We start from the raw sequence: 25,237 nt of genomic DNA, 5'->3' as shown, positions 1-25,237 counted from the left end.
GTTAATAAAAACGTAAAATACCTTTTTAGCTCGGAGCACGTTTCTTTCGCATTTTACTAATTAGCATTATTACCATTACTCTAGTTAAAAAGAGACAAAATTAAAACTGATACGTTCGAACATGTAACCAAATCGGTCTATAAAATTCGATTTGTTTTGGTACTGGTCGACACTGTTGTCATATGTCAATGTAAATATAATGAAACGACTCTAACCTACAAACTATTATGACTGTTTAACTAAGTGTAGTTTAAATTTTTCAATAAATATGCATTAGATGTACCGTAACGTTACAACAAATTGGGTTTTGTAACGTCATTTTTGTTTCATTATTTTAATTGCATTAGTATTTTGTTGTCAGAACAGTCACAATAAACGAAAACTTAAACTTGGCGCGGCAACGTTGCCTTATACATTTTGATGACGAGCATTGGTTGTTTTATTGGAAGGACTATAAAGACTACATAGAAAGAATATTTTGACTGAAAAATTGGCACTGCAGAAAATGGCAATAGAAATGCTAATTTCGAACATATTTTAAGAAGTAGAATTATAACAAAACAAGAGGAGCTTGTGATAAATTTGTGATATGTGATGGTATTGCTCCTACAATACTAACACATGAAAATTGAAACAGAGATAAAGATAAAATGTCCTTCTACGTAAATGAAGGATTGTTAAAAAGAAAAAAATAAGAAGATAAAACCTATAATATTTTTGTTATATTTTAAGTCACCTTCTGACCAACGAGGGTCCCGTACCGTCGCCTCTTCAACTGTGCCAACAAAACCGTCACCTATAATGTTGGACGGTGTAGAAGCAATGACAAAACTAGCAGAAAGAAAAATATAATATAGAGAAAGGAGTAGTAATAGACAGGGTTGGACAGTATTTGAATGACTTGTAATTAAAATATGTAGTTAAAATACAAATACATATTTGGTATTTGTAATTTACAATTACTTGTTAAAAATGTAATTTGTAATTGGTATTTTAATTACCTAAGGATAAGGTACTTTGTAGTCAGTATTTTAAATACTTATGATTTCGAAACACATCTAGAGATGTCTTGTTTCACAATGATCAATAGGTACCTGGTGTTAAATATAAAGCCACCACTAAAGGTTTTTTTGTGAAGATGAAGATGATGTGAAGATTTGATAAGACAGTTTAAGCAGTCACCTAATATAAACAGAGTCATATTGGCATCATGCTGCCACGCTATTTACAAAGTACGTTGGTTGCCAGAAAGCATCATAACCGATGACAAGCAGAGAATTCAAAATATTGCAATTCACGCCTTAGTAAAGATGAGGATTTTATTGTTTTTGCGTACAAGAACAGATATCAAAAATGAAGTTATTTCAAATATAATAAAACTGATGATGCTAGAAAGAAAAATTAGAGATCAGATAGACAAAGTGTTATAAAATATGTTGAAAACACGAACGACTTAATTAATTTGAAAGGTGACATCTGAACTAAGCAATTAATGAAACGGTTTGAAGAATTAGATCAAATCTGATCTCCGGTCAAAAAAATCAATATATTCATGTTAATATGAATAATACTTGCGTACCATATGTTAATACCTCGCGTGAAATAAATTTCATGTTAAAACAAGGTCAATGATGTCTGACTAATATACGCGTCATCAATGCCGAACGTAGAAGGGACATTTTTATCTTGTTGGAATTACCAAACCATCGATAAAACGCCCCAAAATTCGCCCGTAGTTTACACACTATACCTTGTAGAGCATGCGATACTCACAAAATAAACAAACCTACAGATAAAAGTAAATATTTATTCATAACAGATATCGAAATTTTCACCGATCCGAGGTTACTCACTCATCGATTCTTCAAAACATATAATATTCTCTTATCCTTCCCTAGTTCATTAGAATCGGGATGAAACCAGTCCATCTGATGAGAAACTGGCCAACATATGATAACATTAGTTCATTTAATTTGACAGAAGTAATTAGACTACGAAACATTAGTTTACCAAATATTTATAAAATTCGTTAAATAATTTCTAGTAGTGCTTTTATACAAAAAAAACTATATAACCGCAAAAAAAATATATCAAACATTGATAGAGAATGTGGTAAAAAAACAGTGGCTGTAGGGTCAAGAACGTTTGAAATAAAAAGATATCAAAATTATTATTACATTTTTTGATATTTATACATATTATAAAAATACTGAAATATAGTTCTGAAGTCCAAAAAACTGCCTGTGTAATCCCATTCCAAATATTTGTAAAATTAATCTAATCTAAGTAAACTAAAAATACAAAGAAAACAATGAAGAAAATTCACAAGGCCTTTTTAAGGTTTTGGGTAGTGTCTATAGGGAAAAAGTTTCCATTTTCATACATCCTTCTTTATGATTACATTCTTCTTTTGAAAGAATGATGTGATTTAAGTGCAAATCGTCAGACAATGAAACCTAAATTACTAAAATTATCACCATGATCGAATAAACAAAGTATTAAAAAATAATTAGTGTGTCGTATTTATCTGACGTATTATTGTAAATTGTACAAAAACAGTAAAACGTTAATCGTAGTGTAAATATATTTATTAAAAAAAAACATTCAAATCGCGAATTTCAAAACACAAAAAAAAGAAAACATCATTTTAAAACAATGCAACTATAAAAAACAATTCTTTACGAGGATACCTTATGAACCATGTGACATCATCAAAAACCTGTCCATCCTCAATGAAACTGCCTTGACAAACAAAAGCGATTGGTAATTAAAAACTATTACAATCTCATTTCTCATTGGGAAATAAGACAAGTTAAAACCGTGTTCATAATATCTTCATTATGTCTATGTTATAATGAGTATTTGGTTAACAAGTTTTGATTTTGTATAAGCTCTAATAAATTTTATTTTCTGTACTAATGAATAGTGGCTACTTTCAGAGACACATTCGGTTAACTTCGGCAGCCTTCGCGTCCTTAAGTGACGTTGCCATTTACAAACACAATTAAATCAGCTTAATTCCGCCATTTTAGCACTGAAACTTGTGAGATATATTGTTATAACTGATATAAAACTATCTCCTTTGAACGTTAGGAAGATTAAGGGTTAAGAAGCCTCTATTTGAATATGCCGTTGGTATTATTTTTATTAATTTATTTACATATAGAGTTATTATATTGTCATGTTTTCTTGAACCGTTGAAATTTAAAAATATTAGTTTTAAATAAGAGACAATAATGGACAAATCGTTTTATATATATTAAAAATACTTTTGTAAAATCAAGTATTTTTATAGAAAATTCTTCATATTATAAATATGACCTTTATATCAATATCAAATCCAATATATTTTATGTACAGTCCTTCCAATAAAACGTCAATGCTTGTAGTAATCAACAGCGTCGGACGTAATGCCAAATTCAGTTTATAAAAAGGTGATAAAATATTCAAAAATTCCTTCTCATTTTACTGATCAGCATTAGTCCAGTTAAAAAGAGACAGAATGAGGTCTGATGCGCCCGAACATGTAACCTGTTCGGGCGCATCAGAAATAGGTTTATAAAATTCGATTTGTGTTGGTACTGGTCGACGCCGTTGTCATATGTCAATGCAAATAAATTAACCGTAGTTTAAGAATGAATGAAAAGTTACATTTGGAGCGGCAACGTTGCATTATTAATATCGATGACGGGCATTGAACTGGAAAGGTGGCAAAATCAAATTTTAATGCGCATGATGGGCATCCCTATGAATACACTCTTGTCGCGCTTCCACACTTGTAAAACTTGTGGATACTGTAAGCTATAGTTCAAAGCAAGGTACTATTTCTTATTATTATTTCTCAACTAGGTCTCGATTAATTTTCACCAATTATGAATGATGTTGACAAAACTAATAGCTGACTTCTCTCTCTCACTTGGACATTTATTTTGGTTATTTCTCGGTCAAGAAACCAAAGAACAGTGTATCTGTTATACGAAAATTTTATTGATGTGGTTTCTGAGGTGCAGATATTTCATATTTCCTAATCTTTATTTTCAGTATGTCGGAAATTTTCGATATTGGATTGACATCTATTAACCGTACATGGATTCCGTTGCTGCAACCTTGAAAGAACGGTGTCAAGGTTTGATACAAGAGAAATGTTAAAAGACAGCGACCTCATGAACCACCAATTGATTCTTAGCGGATGGAATCACTCAATAGGCGTGTTTTCAAGAATTTGGAATCTAAATTATCGTTAAAAAAGCAATAACACTTTAAATATTGTCAGCATAAGTACATTTTGCCATTTGATGTATTGTATATCGCAAAAACTAGAGCTAGTAATATTTTTTCAACCCTATTTATTTTTCCTAAATTAAAATGAAGGAATTAACTGACGAAGAAGAGAAATATTCCTCTTCTTGTTACGCCGCCAACATTATTTAATGCGTTACTAAAAGTAATTAAACATTGATGTACTAAATATTTATTTAGCTTAGATTATGGCCATCGAGTTCAGTCAATATTCTTTAAGTTTCAATCACTTGGCCAGAACCTGGCTTGGGCCAGATCAAACCAACAAAAAACCGGTCGGTGCTGCACTGGGCAGTTAAATTAACCGATTTTGTGAAAACAATTCGAAAAATTTGCCAACCCAATAAACACCTGCACGTACAAATTGATAATTGGCGTTAATTTACGGCAGACCCGTTAAAAATAACATTATTAAAAACAACCGACCATCTGACGCCGCCTCTCTACAACGACAAAAGAAGATCGAACACTCGTTAATTAGCCGCGTCGGATTTCTAGCGAATTTTAACAAAACAAAAATAATGGGAATAGAATCAAGTCGGCCGGAAATAATGGGCGTATGCAAAAATATTTAATAACAATGGGAAACCGGGTCGTGGTGGATTAACCGTTCTGGGACCTAGATTCGCGGCCGAAGTTTAGCCATCACTGATTTCGGATTCTTCTGTTTTGGATCCGCTGACGGAACGTTTCCCGCGACGGGGCGACGCGGGGAATTGAAAGAAAACCGAGCCGACATTGACTGGAGTTACATTAACGACATTAAACGACCTCGGTGTCGTGAAGTATTTTTCTCCAAGTTTGGTAACGACTAAGGCTATTGCAAATTTCACAAGGCTCTATTCCCGACTGTGTGTATACGAAAAACGTCTAAAAAAGTGTGGCGTGAACTTACCAAGCGCTATGTTCGAAAAAATATAAACATTAATCCGACAACAGACGACAGTAAAATGAATAGTGGCTATTTCGGGAGAATCCCAAGCGGCATTCGATAAACTTCGATAGTTTCCGACTGATTATGCAACACTGCCATTTACAAGCAGTCTTCAGGTTGAATCTAACATACAATAGCCATTTTGGATTTGACCCTGGCACAAATCCGTGGTAGGAGCTCTTGTACTGTTCATATTTTGATTATAAATGGTAAGCAGTAATGGATAAATCATCGATATGTGGATATTGTCAAAAAAACTGTTATAAAAGTGTTATATTTTAACCTGAACAGACATGTGAAGACATTCCATCTAGATGCATATACATTAGATTTTTACTTTAATTTTGCAAATTTGATCCAATTCTATACAAAATTCTTTATATTTAAGGCACAGATGACCCTGCGAAAGTAAAAGTACATATAAATATGACTCGATGTCCTTTATGTGATCATATCTCATCAGAATCAGATCTAGTCAATCCATAACTTTAAAGCTCAACAAGAAACATTGAAGTTTGGCTCGCTTGAAGACATTTAACGTTGGGGGTTCCTATTTTGGTAATAATAATACTATTTCTAAATTTCCGCGTAATCGATCAGGAATTAATAAAAGTGTACCAAAGAGTGAGAAGTGAATATTATTAAAATGAGATAAAAATATGATTGCAGCCAAGCTAGCTGCTTAAATTTCAAATTTAAAAAGATTAGATTTGTTGACTCATAAAGATTTATATAATATTCAGCAAGCAACCCAATTCAATTCCATAAGTATAGAACATAAAAGTGTCGAAGCATAGTCAAAAATACAAGATGTTATATAAGCCACAATCTTCAAGGTCAATTCGTGAATTCAAGATAATACAATATATTCTTCAAATATACATATAATTTTCAACAACTGACAACGTTGCAAACTCAAATCCTTTTGCCAACGCGGAGATATCCAGAACTAGACTCTTGTAGTAAAACGACTCAGGTCCTTTTACTATCGTCAAATCTAAACACGCGTAAATTTCGCTGCTATGCTAAAAACTTAATTCAATGAAGGGAAGGGGTCTCTGTTAGAACTGTAATGACGTGACCTGATACACTTATCGTCGCCTTTCCATTATTACATTATTAAGTATGTGGCAAAGTAATTCCCGTTTTTTTTATTGAAATACATTTCTACCATCAATTCATTTTAACGTGTGTTCAGACATTTAAAAATCGGCTGATAATAAAATGCGGAATTACTATACCGAAAATAAGTTTTACATATCATTTTATTCGCAAAATAATTAAATCTTCATAAAATAATCAGTCAAAAAAAAAATACAAAAATATATACACAAAATCATTAATTAAGGGGTTATATTGAAGTATAAACTATTAAAGAATAATATTCAAAAGCTTCTTTGACAAAAAATTAATCAAAAATCATCTTTCATGTATTATTTTGGGAACTGTAGCTCACACACCTTCAGCTCTGTAGAAATGTTAGATAGATAGGTAACCAACCGTTTCTGATAGTATTTTGAATTAATATGAATGCGATAGGTTAAACTCAGAAAAAAGGAGGACTTAAAGTGACGGTATAGCAAACTCTCGAAACACTATTCATTCACCTATTACATCTACAGAGATAATCGATGACGTTCAAAAAATGTATGGATATTTAATGAAAGTACTTCTCTCCTTTGTTAGAATGGTAAGGAAAGACTGGATTACTTTAGTTCAATTATGGGTTATATTCCCCTTATTTTTTATTATATTAGGATTAATATATTTTAATATAATTGATTATCTTGGGATTTTTAGTTGCGAATTTAATTTAAAAACAGACTGAAATCTGGAAACTTGAAGAAAAGCTAACAAAAGCAAATATGTTCTTCAAAATTTTTCCTATTACTTTTAAATGTGTAGGAAATATATCATTGTAAACCTGAATGTACATGTACATTAAAATCTCAAAACTTCATGTAAACCAACAGAGTACTTTGAAGAAAAAAATTCATTCAAGTTTCATTTTTTAAGACGCCAATATGATATGACCCCTGAAAGTCATTATATCGTTGTTGCTACTACGAGGCTACTACGACAACAAAGCGACATATAAATCGGCCAAGTCATCTCCCAACAGTTGATGGTTACATTTTGCGGTTTAATCTCAATTTTATTATGATTATCATCGACAACATTATTATAAAACTTCGAATTCTGTTCGTATATAATCGTTTGGTTACGAGCCATAAGAATTATTTCACGCTCTGAACTCGATATTTACAATTAGTAAAAAAACTGATAATTATCAGACACGAAATCCGGGTTTAACAACGAAAGATCGAAAATCCCACGAGTAAAAGGGAATCGCTTGAAGGTTAGAGTTGAGAGCAGCCATGATGCAAACGATCCATGAGATCGTGGCCCGAAAGCCGGAAAAAAAGAAGAAGAAAATGAGGTTATTATTTGCCAACAACTAGTAACGAAATCGACGCTGTTTTGTTTTAATGGGAAAATCTAATGGACTGTTCCTCGTGCTAACTTGATTTATTAGAACATATAAAAGGCTGCAGTTAGAAATAAAGTTAGTTTGACGTTTATTGACGTTTTATTGAAAAACAAAAGCAAATTGAGGAAAGCACAGTTATGGAAGATACATAAAAGCAAGAAAAGTAAAAATAGAGACAAATGAGTTTATTTTGAACCATTGAAGGTTAAAAAAAGTGATGTTGCTTTGTGTTAATGGATGAATTCACCTAATTATGTATAGTGCGATGTTAGGCCAACTTGATTTGGATTTATTTAGCTTCCTTCAGTGGTGAATATATAATAATCATAACATTAACTACCGAAACTACTACTGGAATTTCAATTGAATTAAAGATACATAATTTGTAAACGAATAAAAAAAGAAGAAAATCAGGTTAAAACTACAGTTAACCGGTAACAAAGCGACACTGTTTTATTGGACGTTTTTAAGAAACAAGACTATCTTGATTTATAGGGTCATATAAACGAATTCAATAATACATGTATTTTCATTTTATGTGTCGTTATTCAAATGTTTACCTAGGCAACTTAGAATAAGGTTGTGAAGAGTCGAGGAATGATATTGGATAAAACATTGGCTAGGGATTGGTTCGCATCAGGGTCATTCATCGAAGGACACTATCATTCGATTATATAAATTGCTTTCAGCTTTTATGTCAAATTAATCAAATTGTATTGTTCTTATATTATTTACTAATACCCATAATTATACATAAAATCACACGTGTTATTGGCTTTAGGATACATTGTGCCGTATCCACCATAAAATGAAAACTCTTTGCAGTATAAAACTGATTGGCCTCTAACTCCAATCATAAATTGGCGCTGAACGATATTTGGCAAAACCGGTTTTTTTATTAATACACATCAAACTTTTACGGGTCGCGCCACAAATAATTCAGTGGAAATGTTAGGGAAATAGTCTGTGTATAGATTTAACAACGGCGTCCTTGTGAAAAAGTAAAAGTTTCCGCCATTTAAAAGATTTTATTTATGATCAAGGCTGCGTTGGATCGGTTTTTTTTTCGATAAACGAACAGCCGAATATCAAGCGATCTCGTTAGGTTTGATGTTTGAATAGTTTCTATGTTAACGTCCCCGGGTCCATAAAACTTCGCTAATAACGATCAAATACCACTAATGCATTCAAATTAAGTATGGATAGTGCTGTCGATCGTCGTTGATAAAGAATTATCTTATTATCTTAAAATCAATAGGATTTGTTTAGTAAATAATAGATTATAATTATGTTAAATGGCTATTTGTGGTTATAACTATCTATATTAATTACTATATTTATCAGGAGGTGGATTAGTGGTTAAAAAGAGGGATGTTTTAAATTATATTTGTGATTGTTATATAAACTATCCCAGTTTGGCTGGGATAAGGAAACAAACAGGATTTCGTCTATGATTGCCTAATTGTAAATCAACCTACAATATTTGATTTCGGTTAGTACTACTGAACAATGTTGCCGATGACCCCGATGCAATGTTGCCAAATGTCTGCATAATTCTTTAAATCATTAATGATAATAAGAGGCTATAAAACCGCAAACGTTCTAAGACGTGCTGACATCGTGCATTTTGATGACATGCGTTGGCTCTTTTACTGGACGGGCTATAGTTTGACTACGTACGGCGTTTTTATTTTACACAAACATAACGTACTTAAAAAAATATAAATGAATATGAATTCCAGGTACTTGAACAGCTGGCCAATGCTGTTGGCGGACTTATTTTACTGTCCACTTACAGTCCAACATAAAACACAACCCTGAATATCTAATGCCTTTTTGCAGATGGTAGAAGGACTAAAACGATCAAAACCAATCAAATGTTGAAAATACACGAAAATGAATAAATGAATTGATAATTCCGAAAACAATGAATTCAATACCAATTCCTCAATAAACACTCGCTCTAACGAGGAAATAATAAGAATTAACGAGACGGTCACATCAATATTTCACCGTTCAATCGAATCAGAATCACGAACGAGAAAAAATCGGTGTTCACATCAACCGGACAGAGATTGCTCATGAAATATTCCACAACGCCGCGCCGTGCGTGCCGTAAAATAGAATATCAGCCGCGCAGCGTTTGATACCAACGGCACCCCGGTCGGCGATGAATGTTTAAACGAGTCTTAACGTTTTGGGAATCGTGTCATAGTCGAAACACGAAAGAGCCGAAACAAGCCGCGTTCGTTATCTTTATTATCAGCTAATACACATTAGTAATGTCTGTCCGTAATGTAATTTTCAGTCATCATTAATTTCCAATTAAACAAAAACTTCCATCATGTTATATAGGGTGGGTTATTTGTCGGAAGCTATTCCAATAGTTCAATCACACCTTCGCTATAAGAAATGCTCATAAACATACGACAATTATGTGCCATCTAAGAGCACAAATATGTTTCACAGATAAATATGTTAAAATTAAATCATATACCTAATATTTCGGAACAAAATGAGCAAATAATCAGGAATACATAAGAATAATAAGCTATCAGGAAAGTTTATCCAACGTTTCATGACAAGAAGGAATGCAGTAACAGAGTGCCTTGTCTATAATTGATAATTTATTCGTCGCAGTGCTGTACTCACTATCAACAAAGATCCTCTAGGCCCACACACTAAAACATGCAATATACCCACAAAATATCACATAAATATTTTACAGATTAAATACTTCTGGTAATGATTTGACCACAAGTGATTTTAAACAACTCAAACGAAGTTGGTATTGAAGCATGAAGCATTTATAATCCATAAATGCTAAGTTCTAAATAAGTACTACCTGGTTGATAGATAGTTTTAGTCTATTATGTCTACGATTTTTTTTCGGTTCAATCTGACATCACATATTTACCCGATTTAAGTCACTGGAAGTTTTTGTGGAATTATCCAACTACTTATTCAGTTTCGATTATTTAATTTAATTCTTCCAGCTTTAACCTAGAAATCACTGGCTTTATGACTTATTAATAATTATTATTATGTTAATAAAAGATTTTAAAAGCTATTATTTCAGGAATTAACCATTTTTTATTAAAATTGTATTACAGTTACAACCAACATATTTTATTTTCAATAAATATATTATTTATATAAAAAATCTTCATTTTTGTCAAATAAAAGAAGGAAGCTTGTTTATGTATGTTATATTTAATGTCATAAAAGCATAGTTGTTAATTCTCATATAAAATACAGGCCTAAAAAATGAACAGAAGAATAATAATGAAGAGTGATAATAAACATTTTATTAAAATACCAACATAAACTTATTAAATATACGAGCAATAACCCAAGAAGAATAAAAAAGGTGAAGGTTCCTTTTCTTTCTTTCTTTTTTTGAAAAATGTCTAATTAATATTCTAGCGATTATGAACAATGATTTTGCCACAATATATATACGACCGTAAATGTTCGATGTGAACTTTTAAAACATTCTGCTTGCAATCGACCGAAGAGATAGAACTAATAACCCAATAGGCGAACGTTGCCTAATATCGAAGGTCGCCCAGTATACAAACCCGGTCTAGGATGTTTAATTTTTTTTCTGAAACGGAGTAGATATACCATTTCATTCTGCTATACCATTATCCGTTCTATCGGAATATAATAGTGGCTGTACCTCTACAACATTATCCAAGCGCAGTATTTAATATGCACAACAACTAGCCAACAAATTGCTCGCCCTATATTAACATTACAACGAAGGCATTAAATACAAAAAAAGTTTAAAACTTCCTCACTTTACTTTTCCCCTAGTTTCCTTACGTTGCCATTTACAAGCAATCTAGAGGTAGAATCCAACAAACTAGATCGAGCAATTTTGTTGTTTTTTATCTGTTCTTGTACAGTTTATATTTTGATTATAAATAGTAGGCAGTAATGGATAAATAAAAGGTTTGTGAATATTGTCAAAAAAGCTTTTAAAACAATTTAAATCTTAACACAAATATGAGGACTTCCATCCCGGTGCGTATCTATTCGATTTCTATTTTAATTTTGCAAATTGGACTCACAACAACTCTACAAAGAATGTGTGAGAGGTGATATTTAATAAAAACAGATAAAATATGATTGCAGACGAACTAGCTGTTAAAATTCCAATGGATGCTATATTGGATGAAACCCGAGTTGATCAAAAATACAGGATGTGTTATATAAACCATAATTTTAGTTTCTGGATACATGAATTTCTGAATGAAGGACATTATGAAATGTTAAAAGAATATAGCCATCAATGCATAAGTGTATATTCTACACACAAGCTTCATGCAGATTGATTTGAATTGAATTCCTACTTTTATTGAATGAATTAAGAGAGAAGTTTCCATGCTGTTTTTACATATCGAAGAGATTCGATGGGGCAACAATGAAAGTATTATTTAATGCTGTGCAAGATATATTATTGTCTAATTTTAAAGATTGTCTAAATTTGGTGCTTGTATTTTTATATACTGTTAAATAAACTACATTTGTTACCTTAGATGTTGTTTTCTTTTTTCTTTTTCCCTTTAAAATTAAATATAGTTATAAAAGTTTAAATAACTTAGACAATAATATATAAGCTTAAAATAATGGACAGTGCGCTTAGTAAAATTTGAACTTGAGTTTGAAGTAATATTTTAGGTTAATTTGCGAATCCGAATATATATAATATACGAATAATTTACAGGAATTATAACTTTGGTTTGTTATTGTAATTATTATATATGGTTAAGAAATATGTGTCCTTCATATTACATTTCTTATATCATAGGAGATGAAAAATGTCTCAACGGAAGTTAACTTGTGAATTCAGGATAATTAATTCTACTTATATTATAGTACTCGAATATACGTATAATTTGCGAGAACTGGCAACGTTGCAAAATCAAATACTTTTGCGCACGCTATGATTCTCCAGAATCAGATTCTTATATCTATCTATATTTTAGTATGCAACTCAAAGTTCGATGCTCTGCAAAAATATCGATGTATCAGCCAAAATATATAAATATCGATATTTCTTCGGCATCTCCAATTCGGAGCCAAAGCCGTCCACACGCCGGCGGTACGGTACATTGGAAAATCGACCGTCGAGGAATTGGCGGACCAGAATTTTATGGTATCGCCCCATTTCGAAAGACCGGAGCCGAATAACAGCAGTTCGATGGCTTCGGAATATTAAGAGCGCGCAATTGGCTATGCACAACCGCTGGGCTGTTCACCTTGTTCGCGTAATTTGGCCTTGACATTAAACGCGGACTAACTGTACAGGACGACTGGCGGCGACTCTACCTCGAAATTATCGCGGATACGGGGCGATCGTTCGGCAGTCCGCATATCGATACGACACCCAAAAATCATCTCAGATGGTGAAACGCGGTTTCGAAGGCGAAAAGAACAAACACAGATAAGAGCCGCGCTTCGCCGAAAGCCCGGGTCCGATCTCTAATCAAATTTATAGAGTTAACTCTTCCACAAACAACTTTAATACTTCCATATCAGTTTTTACATAACATCTGTTCATACGTAAAATTATGTTCGTATTTATTTTATATCACACAAAGTTTTTATTACAAGATAATTCAAAAATACTTTGGGTATAATACGAAAAGCGTAGCGATAATCCCTCAAAATTAATTCACAATCCTTAATGAATTTAAGAAGAGTCCTGGCAAATTATGAAAGTTGACGTTGGTTTAAAGAAGAACGAGGGACATATGAGGATACAAAATACTTCAAAAATAGTCCTCGTACATTTGTGTCGAGTACGAGAAAAACGTAGCGATAATCCCTCAAAATTAATTCACAGTCCTTATATAAATTTAAGGCGAATAATTGCAAATTATTTTGGGGAAGCACTGAAAGTTGACGTTGGTTTAAAGAGTAATGAGGTACGAGACAATCAATAAAAATATTCACTTACTATTGGGACAATAATGATTTCATCAAAATATATCAGCGACCTTTTAAGATGAAAAAGGTAATGTTTTCCATGTAATTTATCAACAACTCAAAATATGTGAAGATCCTGAGAAATACTGATATCATGTATAAACTATTAAAACTTCTAAACTCTAAACTATTTCACCAGAATGGTTAAACATGAACAGTAACACTATATCATTAAATAATTCAATAATAGTTACTCATTCAAAATATGACAAAACTGCAAACTGCAAACATTACTGATTTCAGCAAAATATTAATAGTGCCAAAAACATTTACTCAACATATCGAAAGAATCTAAATCTGAATACTACTGACTTCATCAGAATAACGTTGGGTTAAATCAGAATAGTAATATATTTTAAAATTATTTAATAATAGCTATTGGTTCAAAATATGACAAAATATATAGTCTGTTAAATACGTTTTTTAAATTTGTGACATCAAAACGTCGCAATGTTGCCGCATCAACTCTGAATTTTAGTTCAGTTTGGCTTTGACATACAACAAAATTCTAATCTAAATAAAATAATTTAACAAAAATTTTATCAAATATAGTTTATTTTAATATTATAGTACATCTAAAAACTACAGTTAATTATACAGCTACAATAGTTTATAGATTAGAGTTATAACCTCTTATCACTATTGCTTTCAAGAATTTTGCATAGGTTTGACAACCGGACTACTTTGACATTCGTTTCATTCGTTTACGTGTCCGAACTAATAAGACAGCATTGTGTCTCTTTTTAACTAGAATAAAATGAGAAGGGACATTTTGTCTGATTTTAAAACGAATTTACAAATTTTGATAACGTATTGACGTAAAAAAAATTTGAATAGACTATAAATACTACTGATTTCATTATTTAAACATTTATTTAGAACATAGGAAGAATCACATATTTCTGAATCACATTTTAGGGTTCAACTTAAAAAATGCGTGAACAATACCGATTTCATAAAATATATTTAGAGCCAAAAACAATTATTCAACGTATGGAAAGAATCTTACTGTTGATTTATTTTAGTAATATTTAAATTTTTCCAATATTTTGAATACTTATCTAAATAGCTTAAATTTGTAATTTGTGATAAAATCTACTGTTGTACCGAATTCAAAAATATTTAGGTAACAGGTCAATTGAAAAGTCCCCGGTCTACCATAGTAAAACACATTTTTTTAGCAAAATTAGTTTTTTTGTTCATCATAATTCCCTTCAAGGATGATACACTAATTATAGCGACCCTCCAACTTTTCGATACCATTTTTGTAGTACGATTTGCCCTCTGCCTAAAAATAGGCGTCAGTCTCGGCGCTCACCTCTTCATTCGACGAAAATTTCTTCCCAGCGAGCATTCTTTTGAGATTTGAGAACAGGAAATAGTCGCTGGTGGACAGATCTGGAGTATACGGTGGATGAGGAAGAATAATATAGAGATTCTACATGATTGAATTTTATGTATTTAAAATTATGAATTCTAATATTCTGTTGAAATCACTAATATTAATATTACACTATAATACTATAAACATAAGTTACGAAATCAATAGTGCCTAGATCAGACCCATATTTAAAAACGGTCACTTTAAATGACGATATGCCCTTGTTCTTTAATTGTCGTCTGACATGTGGCCGTATTGATGTATCATAAGTGCTCCGGAGTGACTGAGACTTTAAAATTAAACTAGGCTGGTCTCGTTAGAGCCAGTTCACCGATCGATTGGTATCGTATCGAGACGTTCCAATTTCTCTCCCAGCTTGATTGACCCGAAATTTAAAGATGATTAATCGATTCAAGTGTCGGTGGGTGGCGAGATTGCAAGTGTTTGAAGCTGGAAGTTTTCTTCCACCCACTGCCGCGGTATCATCGATTGTCGACATCGACTAATCATTATCGTACCATTTTTTACGCGTTGTGTAACGGGTGTAAGCTCTACGTAACGTAGTTGTTTGATTTTGCCCGACTAATCTTACACATCACCTGAAAAAACGATGACTAGTTCGCCAAACATTATCGTTGCGAAATGGGGCTTTGAACGCGAGGAGATTTTATCGCGTTTTGGTAAACTTTCAAAGTAAACGACCATGACAAAACCGTCAGGCTTCCGGCCTAATGATGTACTGGCTACACGCTCCATTATACAAATTGTATTTTAACATTTTTTTGTACTTTCTCTTCTGCGACTACGGGGGGCCTGATAAAATAATGGATTAAAAGTTGCTCCGTTGTTAGATAAATATGGATATACTAATATTCAGACGAATTTGATGGTGAATGTTCATTACGTGTACATATACGGGGTGGGTTGGCAACAAAATACGTTCCGTTTTCTCATCTATTTCTTTCTTTCGGATCAAGAGAGAGTCAGTTATGACTGAGCTATATAATGGATGTATCAAAACTTACAAAACAAAAATAGGAATAAGACGATACATTTTCAATTATTCAATTCGTACTGTTTGATTGGATTGCTTGCGGTCCCATCACATACACACTTCCAGAGGTCCCAATAAATTCACGATAAAGCTATACGATGAGCTTCTTTTGTTTGGGTAGCTTTGTGTAAATGGTCCAGAACGTGTTTTTTAATACCATTGGTATCTACATCTTATTTTACTGGGTTTTGTCAAGAGTTTTATCAATTTTTTCGGTGATGTTTGTTTTTTAGTTAGCCCTAACCCTCAAAAGATGCGTGTATAAATTTAATGGCTGTCGGATCATTAGTTTGTGAATTATAGCATTTTGAGTGAAGCAACTTTTGTTATTGTGAAAAAAATGGATAAAAAGGAATTTGGCGTTTTGATAAAATATTGTTTTTTGAAGGAGAAAAATACAGTTGAAGCAAAAACTTGGCTTGATGCAGAGTTTCCGGACACTGCCTCAGGAAAATCAATCATCAAGGATTGGTATGTTAAGTTTAGACGTGGTGAAATGAGCACCGAAGACGGTGAACGCAGTGGACGCCCAAAAGAGGTTGTTACCGACGAAAACATTAAAAAAATCTACAAAATAATTTTGAATGACCGTAAATTAAAATTGAATGAAATAGCAGACACTCTAAAGATGTCAACTGAACGTGTACATCATATCATTCACGAATATTTGAGTATGAGAAAGCTGTGTGCAAAGTGGGTGCCGCGCGAGCTCAATTTTGACCAAAAACAATGACGAGTTGATTCGAAGCAGTGTTGGAAGATTTTTTTTTTTTTTTTTTTTTTTTTATAATTATATACATTGTTACTAGTCGTTGCCGACTAACCTACAATTTGTCCTTATAATAGCTTAAATCTAGGTATATATCTAATAGGACTCATCAGTCCTACATAGTCTCTAACATAATAATAATTGTTTTAACACTTTGAGTTTTTTCTAATGCACCTCACTGCACTACACTACAACACACTACACAAGTTCAAATGGTTTGGTCCTTTTGAGTCTGCGTCCGGTTTTGGTGTTGTCCAAGAGTTGTAATACTTCGAAATTAACATGAGAGTGAAGTCTCTCCTCATGTCTCTTTGCAATTCTTTTAATTTCTTGATTGACAGTCGGTATCTGAAGATCTCGATGTAAATAAATGGTCCGGTAATATCTGGGTGCACCTACGATGCTTCTTAGGACTTTGTTCTGGAAAACTTGTATTAGATTTATGTTGCTTTTTGCGGAACATCCCCATAATTGTATTCCGTATGTCCATATAGGTTTTAATATTTGTTTATATAGAAGTAATTTATTATGTATAGTTAATTGAGATTTTCTTCCAATTAGCCAATACATTTTTCTATATTTTAACTCAAGTTCTTTTCTTTTCTTTTTGACATGTTCCTTCCACCGTAGTTTTGCATCAAGTGTCATTCCGAGATACTTAGCATTATTGCTGTATGGTATGACAGTGTGGTTTATGGTCAATGGTGTAAGCGCGGCCTGTTTATAGGTGAATTGAACATGCACAGATTTGTTTTGGTTAATTTGTATTTTCCAGATTTGGGTCCATTTATTTATAGCGTCAGTAGCCTGTTGTAGTTTTCGGGTTGCTTCTTCGCTATTGTTTCCGACAGCAAGAATAGCAGTATCATCAGCAAATGTAGCCATTGTAATGTTTTCGATTTGTGGTATATCACATGTATAAAGTAGGTACAGAATTGGCCCCAGTACACTTCCTTGTGGTACACCTGCTTTAGCTTCTTTTATTGTAGAGTAAGCTTCCTCTTGTTTCACTCTAAACATTCTGGCTGTGATGTAAGATTTTAATAGTTCGGTGTGTTGCTTCGGTAATATTTTCTGTAGCTTATGGACGAGGCCTTTGTGCCATACCTTGTCGAAAGCTTGTGCTACATCTAAGAATACAGCTGAGCATACTTTATTATCTTCATAGGCTTTTTCAATAACATCTGTTATTCTATGCACTTGATCAATCGTTGAATGTTTGGTAATAAACCCAAACTGGTGTGTTGGTATTAGGTTTTTTTCTCTCTATAATTGGTTTTAATCTTTTCAAGAGGAGCTTTTCAAATACCTTAGCTATCATCGGTAACAGTGAGATAGGTCGATAAGCTTTTATATCATTTGGTGATTTTCCAGGTTTTGGAACCATTATTATTTCAGCCATTTTCCAAACGTCTGGGACATATTTCAGTCGAAATGCTGCATTGATTAAGTTAGTGAGCTTTATAATACCCTTTCTTGGCAGATTGTGCAGCAATTGCCCTGTTATTAAATCATAGCCTGGTGCTTTATTTGGCTTGATGTTAGTTTTAATAACGTTGGTGACTTCTTTCGGAGTTGTTAATTGAATTGTCGAATTTTCGCCGTCTATGTCCGGTAAAGTATGTTCAATTTCACTTTCGTTTGGTTTGAAAGTTTTCTCTAAATGGTCAGCGAATGCTTCTGCTTTCTCCAGGTTGCTGCGTGCCCAACTTCCATGCATGTTTCTTATCGGAGGACTATGTAGACAGGATCGTTTTAGGTATTTAGTGGCTTTCCAGAGCGAGTAGTCTGTGTTCTTGTCATCTGTTAAATTTCGTAGATAGTTATTTATGGAATTGTTTTTAATTTCCAAAATTTCCCTCTTCAACCTTTGTGTTATGTTGTTTAAGATATTCTTATTTTCAGGTGTTCTATTTTGCTGCCATTTTTTCCGTAGTTTTCGTTTTTCAGCTACCATTTCCTTGATTTCTTTCGGGTAATTTATTCCTTTGGTTGAAGTTTTAATTTCTGGAGTGTTATTCCAAGCAGCCTGTTGGATGTCTGCAACGAATTTTTCGGTTTCATAATTTAATTGGTCTTCTGTCTTAAGGGGAACATTTAGTTGAATTCGATTGTTTATTTCTTCAACAAATCCTTCCCAGTCTGTCCTCTTGTTGGTTAATGTTGGATTTTGTTGTTTTCTTATAATGTTTTCACTCAGCGTCAAAATCACAGGTGTGTGATCTGAACTTAAGTCAAAATTTTCTTCAACTTCCATGTAGTTAGTGGTTATGTTTCTAGCTATAAAGAAGTCTAACAGGTCTGGAGTTTTCTCTGGATCGGTAGGCCAATAAGTTGGTTTTCCTGTCGACATGTAACTGCACCCTAGCTCAGCAGCTGCTTTATGTAATTCATTACCTTTAGTTGTCGTCATTCTAGATCCCCATCTTGTATTTTTAGCATTGAAATCACCACCGATTATAAATTTTTCTCCTAGGTTGTTTAGAACATTCAAGTAATTTTCTTTTTTTTGGTTGTATCTTGGAGGGCTATATATGGAAGCTAATGTAACCCTGTATTTGCTAGATATAACAGTTACTGCCGTTACCTGATTTTCTGCTAAACTGAGTCCGGGTTCTTGATGATGGCATATATTATTTTTTATTATTATTGCACTTCCTCCTCTTGCTGTGTTAGCTGGATGAATGGTGTGGTAAAAGTAATATCCTCTAAATTTAATAAAGGATTCCTTTGTCAAATGGGTTTCAGATATTAAGCAAATATCTATTTTTTGCAATTCTAGGAATACTTGTAGGTCAGCGTGATGTTTCTGAATCCCATTAGCATTCCAAATTGCGATGCGGATGTCTTTACTTGCCATTTTTAGTTCTTGAGGCCACCGCCCTATTGTTTTCGAGTTTAAGTAATCTTTCAGAAAACGATTCAATAATCTTTTCCTGGTTGTCCAGCTTTGCTATAAGTTTCAATAGCAGTTCGTTGGTTGTAACGTCTTCTTTTTTTGTTTCTTTTTGAGCGGTTTGGTTTATGCTTTGAGCATAGGTCATTTCATCGTTGATTTCGTTGTACATTTTTGGTTGTTTATTTTGAGTCACTGTTTTTTGCTCTTTAGCCTGACTGATTTTATTTCTTCTCTCTTGGAATGTTTTCGCAACTACGCATCCTCTGTAGCTTGCTGGATGCGCTTCATTGCAATTCGCACATTTCGCTTTTGTTCCTTTGGGTTTTTTGCATTCTCCCGTGATGTGTTTTCCTGAGCATTTTACACACCTTGGTTCCCTTTTACAGAATTTTTGTGTGTGTCCATGTAATTGGCATCTCTTGCACTGTGGCACAAGATTTGCCTTTCTAAGAGGTTCTATTTTTACTTCGACTCCTAGAATTTGTTTAATTTCATAAATTGCTTTTATGTCCGTGTTATGTTGGAATGATAACATAAACAGTGGTAAAGGCTTCTTCTGGACAACTATTTCTCCATTGTTATTTTTATTTCGTTCTTTTTTCAGGATATTTGTGACGTCAGTACATTTAAGTCCATTTTTTATTAACTCTTCCACTATTTTAGTAGTTTTAGCTGTCGGTGGAAGCCCTCTTGCCATTACTTTAATGTCTCTGGTTTGCTTATCTTCATACGAGTGCCATTGTAATTTTAGGAATTCCAAGCACTCAGCAATTTTCGTAAAAGTTTTACGACATTCGGCGTTTAATTTGATTTGTCCATTGTTTAATGTTGTTGCTCTAAATAGTATATTATTTGTTTTCATTGTTTCATATAGCAAGTCAAAGTCTGTGACATTACTTACTATAATTGGAGGTGGTCTCGGCACTTTTATTTCTTTATTCAATTCTTGTGCTTTAATGGTTTTTGGTTGTTGTGGTGAAGCTTCAGGTGTGTAGTTTGCTTTTCGTTTCTTATTTCTTTTAACTGTTATCCAGCCTACTTCTTTTTGCAATTCTTCCTCGTCTGTTTCATAGTTTACAGGCAATTTGTTTTCAGTGCACTGGTTCACTACGGGAATGCTAGTTGGATTGTATGTGTTTTGGTTTTTTATTAGGAGTTGTAGTGCATCTAATTGTTTTTGCATATTTGTTAGTGCAATTTCCAGATTCCGTCGGGCTGTTTTTTCGTTAATATACGCATTATAGAGAGCTTGCTCATTTTGCGTTCTCTTATGGTTTTCTTGACAAAAGATTTGATTCTGTTGTGCCAGATAAGCTTCACCTGACGTTGAGGATTGTGTTTCCATCTCATTTAGTCTCTGGTTCTCTCTATTAATCATTTTTATTTAATGAATAGTTTAATTCACGTTTTTACAAAAATTTCAGTACCGGTATTTGTTTCAGAACCGTTATAACGCCGCATTTGTGGTACAGATGATGCACCTCCGACCCTTAACAGCCCCCAAAATTTTACCTTTGTTACTTTATTGCAGTGACCATCGTTTTAAACACATTTTCACTAAACATTTAACGCGCAGTTTTAACACTGTTATTGTCGTCACGGTTTTTACTTATTTTTTAAAATCGCATTTGTGGCACAGGTAGTACACTTTCAAATTTATTACACTGACCGTCGCTCCAAACACGTCTTTACTCTACGAAGGTCGAACGACAACTGTGTTGGAAGATGATCAAGCGTAATAAACAAGAGTTTTTGCGTCGATATGTGACAATGGATAAAACATAGCTCCATCATTTCACTCAGAAGTCCAATCGGCAGTCATCCGAGTGTATTGCACACGATGAAACCGCTCCAAAGCGTGAAAAAAAATACTACCTTGAAAAAGGAAGGACCATCAACAGCGACTATTACATAGCGTTATTGGACCGTTTGATGGACGAAATCGCCGAAAAACGGCCGCTTTTGAAGAAAAAGAAAGTGCCGATTCACTAAGACAATGCACCGTGTCAAAAGTCAGTGAAAACGATGTCAAAAATCCATGAATTGGGCTTCGAATTGCTTCCTCATCCACCGTATTCTCCAGTTCAGGCCACAAGCGACTATTTCCTGTTCTCAGATCTCAAAAGTATACTCGCTGGGAGGAAATTTTCGTCGAATGAAGAGTTTGATAAACCGTACTGATAAGCTGAAAACCGTTTTCAAAACCGCAATGAAAACGCATACCACCGATCTCGACGTTGCGGTCGAGGACATACAAAACCCGAAATGTCGTGTATTTCATTCCATCATCTTAACATGTGTCATTGTTGTTTCTGTACGGTAAAACATCTATGGCCGATCGATAGCCGGAGGGGGGTAAACGGCCTGGGTACGATCGATACAGTGATATATCTTCAGTGTAGGTGAATGTTTCACCTTTTATCGCGGTACATATTTAATGACCCGACGCACATATCGTAATAAATTCATGATCGTGATGGCGACCCAAATTCCCGTCAGTCGAAACGCGAAATGAATGCCCCCGCAGATGACAAATAACACACCAATCGTAAAAAGAATATTAATTGTTTCTGCTTGTCATTTGTTGTTTTTTTTTATTTTGTGGTAACGCGATATTTACTCAAAACTATGCCTAAGGGAGGTGGTTGAACGACAACAAACATTAACAATGGATTTAAACAAATTTCGTTGTTTTTACGTGGCACAACGGAATTTACCTGATAAGTGGAATGTTTTAAGTTACCGCTGGTAACGTCATTCGACGCACAGACTAAATTTAAGTAAACGTAATTAATTTTATCACATGTCCATGGAGATTTACTTAATATTTATATTTTTCAATGTCGATTTGGAGGAATTCCTACTTAATCGCGTACACGATAGCGTCAATAAGCCTAATTAATTATTATACAGTAATGTATAGGTAAATTGTGTATTTGCTACGTTGAAATTCTTCTATACACATCGACAAATCACATGTTCTTAATCGCATTTACCATTCCGTCAAAAATTAAACTAATTCAGTTCTAACAGAATAAGAAAGGCTAGATTATGAACTTGAAATAAATAATTTTAATAGAATTCTCCAAACCGCATACGTCGATATGTCTTGTTCTATCTATAATCGCGCTCTTGATTATTTGAATTTTCATGGGGGACACAGGCTCGACGTATTATCTGCGAAATAACTGCTAATAATAATATTTAAGAGCAAATAGCGTAACTCGATAGTTCGTAAAAACCCATAGCAAAAATAATGTGTATAATTTTATTTATAACATCAGATATATATTCGGGATAGAACTTATTTATTTAAGCATATGATTACGAAACAATTCCATAAAATAACGAGCAGGCTGTTGGCAAAATACATATTTATATTTGGATTAATTAACACAAAAAATCTCCCAAAAATTAGCCATAAAACTGGAGACACTGAACTATACAACATTTAAATGTATATTCAAATTATGGAAATATTACTGACTTCATCCAAATGTAATCCAAATTAATTATGAACTATTCAAATTTTTTTGTATTCAAACATGTACTTAGAACATGAGAAAAATATATTACTGACTTCTGATGAAGTCATTAGAATCATCATGTGACGTTAAAGTGCGAATGAAATGGCATTAATGACATATGAGTAGTACTTATTCCATCAAACTACAGGCTTGAGATACACATTTAAATATTGGGAAAATATCACTGATTTTATGATAAGGAATGTGATATTAATAATAATAATATATGATAATATAATATATGATATTATTTGGACCTTCAAAATATTGGGAAAATGTGGAGATTACTGATTTCAAAATAACGCTTTCATATATAACGTTAAAAGTGGGAGTGTAAAAGTGGAAATATAAAACGTATATGAACATTACTTTTATCAAATGTGTTTTTTGTCAAATTATACATATAAGCTATTTTGATCTTCAAAATATTGAAAAAATATGAATATTATTGATAACAGTTTCATTCAAATGTGTGGTTAATAGTGAGCTGTGATGAAATATATCTTAACAGTGCTGATTTTGTCATATTATAACTATGAGATACTTAGATCTTCAAACTATTGGAAACATCTGAATATAACTGATTTCATAGAAATAAAAACTAGGCAGTGATGAAATATGACATATATCTGAACAGTACTGAATTCATCGGAATCTATTAGTAAATCTTTAAGGGTCCAACAGCTAATAATGAATTTATTACCATAAATAATTCAATATGTTGAGATGTTAAATATTGCTGACTTCATAGTATTGAAAATTTATACAAAATGTGGATTATATCGCCAAAATACGAGAAACATCTAAATATTACTGATTGATACTGATGTTCCAACATGAACTATCTAAACTTGTAATGAAATTATGACAAGATTCGGAATATTATTGATTTTATCTAAATTTTGTTTTAATGAGGATAAAGTATTTTAAAAGTATGTACTAGGACTCAATTCAATTGATCAGTGGGATTAGTTATACAGTAACTATACAACATCTTACAGTATATCATGAAATTTTATGATATAAACATGTTATCTGATGAAAAAATTATAAAGGTAATAAAACAATGTACACTAATGAAACTGGAAGCACTGATGTTTCTTCTGACACTTAACTATATGATGACAATGTATTATAGTGAACATATTCACGGAAATGATAAAGTTACTAAATGAAAGATTAATAATAAAACAAGAAATAATGATGCTGCTTTTGGCATTCAGCTGATATAATAATTAAACGATATAATGAACAAAATCATAAAAAGATTGTTTATAAAATGAGAAAGCACTGGCCTATTATATATTGTAGCGATTTTATTGATTTCATCGGAATGTAAGTACTTATTGCAAACAGATAGCACAGAGCACTCACCTATTATATATCCTACAGGTACTGTTATTGATGTTTTTATCACTAGCATGTCTTCTCCTATCCTCGAACAAATCCTTAATAGCAGTCACTCCGAGCACCAACACAACAGGAATCATCGCTATTTCCTTACCGAAGGCGTTTATGGCCGGGAACCAATTTAACAACACTATAAAGATGAAATACAAATTTGCTACCCTGTGAAACTGTTCTAATAAATTGCGCGGCAGAAAACTGAGCAACGTGTACTTGGTGGTCCGAATACGATTGTTGGGCCGTCGACCATTCGGGTGGTCTTTCCGCGGGGTTTTCGGAGGAACTATGTGATTCGGCACCACGACGCGATACCGCTCCTCCTGGTCGTACTTGGGCGAGCGACGCGTTAAGATGTAGAGGATCCGTCGCCATAGGGACGGGGGCGCTGTCCTCCGTAATGTGTATATTGATTCAGATCTAGAAGCTTGCCTGAAACAAAACGATCAAACTCTAACCGTATATTTCGACGAGTTCATCAC

At 33.2% G+C, this 25,237-nt stretch overlaps 1 protein-coding gene across 2 annotated transcripts in view; it reads right to left on the bottom strand.

Moving 5' to 3' along the window:
- LOC143204705 (phospholipid-transporting ATPase VD) overlaps positions 1-25,237 on the bottom strand; it is a 36,984-nt gene that overhangs the window by 10,352 nt on the left and 1,395 nt on the right. For both annotated transcript variants that reach the window (XM_076417433.1, XM_076417432.1), the window contains exon 4: positions 24,726-25,187. In XM_076417433.1, coding sequence (XP_076273548.1) covers positions 24,726-25,187 — 462 coding nt within the window. The remainder of the gene's footprint in view (positions 1-24,725; positions 25,188-25,237) is intronic.

This window comes from Rhynchophorus ferrugineus, unplaced genomic scaffold (assembly GCF_030347505.1).
Source record: "Rhynchophorus ferrugineus isolate W39M unplaced genomic scaffold, kcgeb_rfMv2 rfM11, whole genome shotgun sequence".
In the NCBI taxonomy this organism is placed as follows: domain Eukaryota; kingdom Metazoa; phylum Arthropoda; class Insecta; order Coleoptera; family Curculionidae; genus Rhynchophorus; species Rhynchophorus ferrugineus.
The sequence above is the reverse complement of the archived record's forward strand: the minus strand, read 5'-3'. Positions and strand labels throughout refer to the sequence as shown.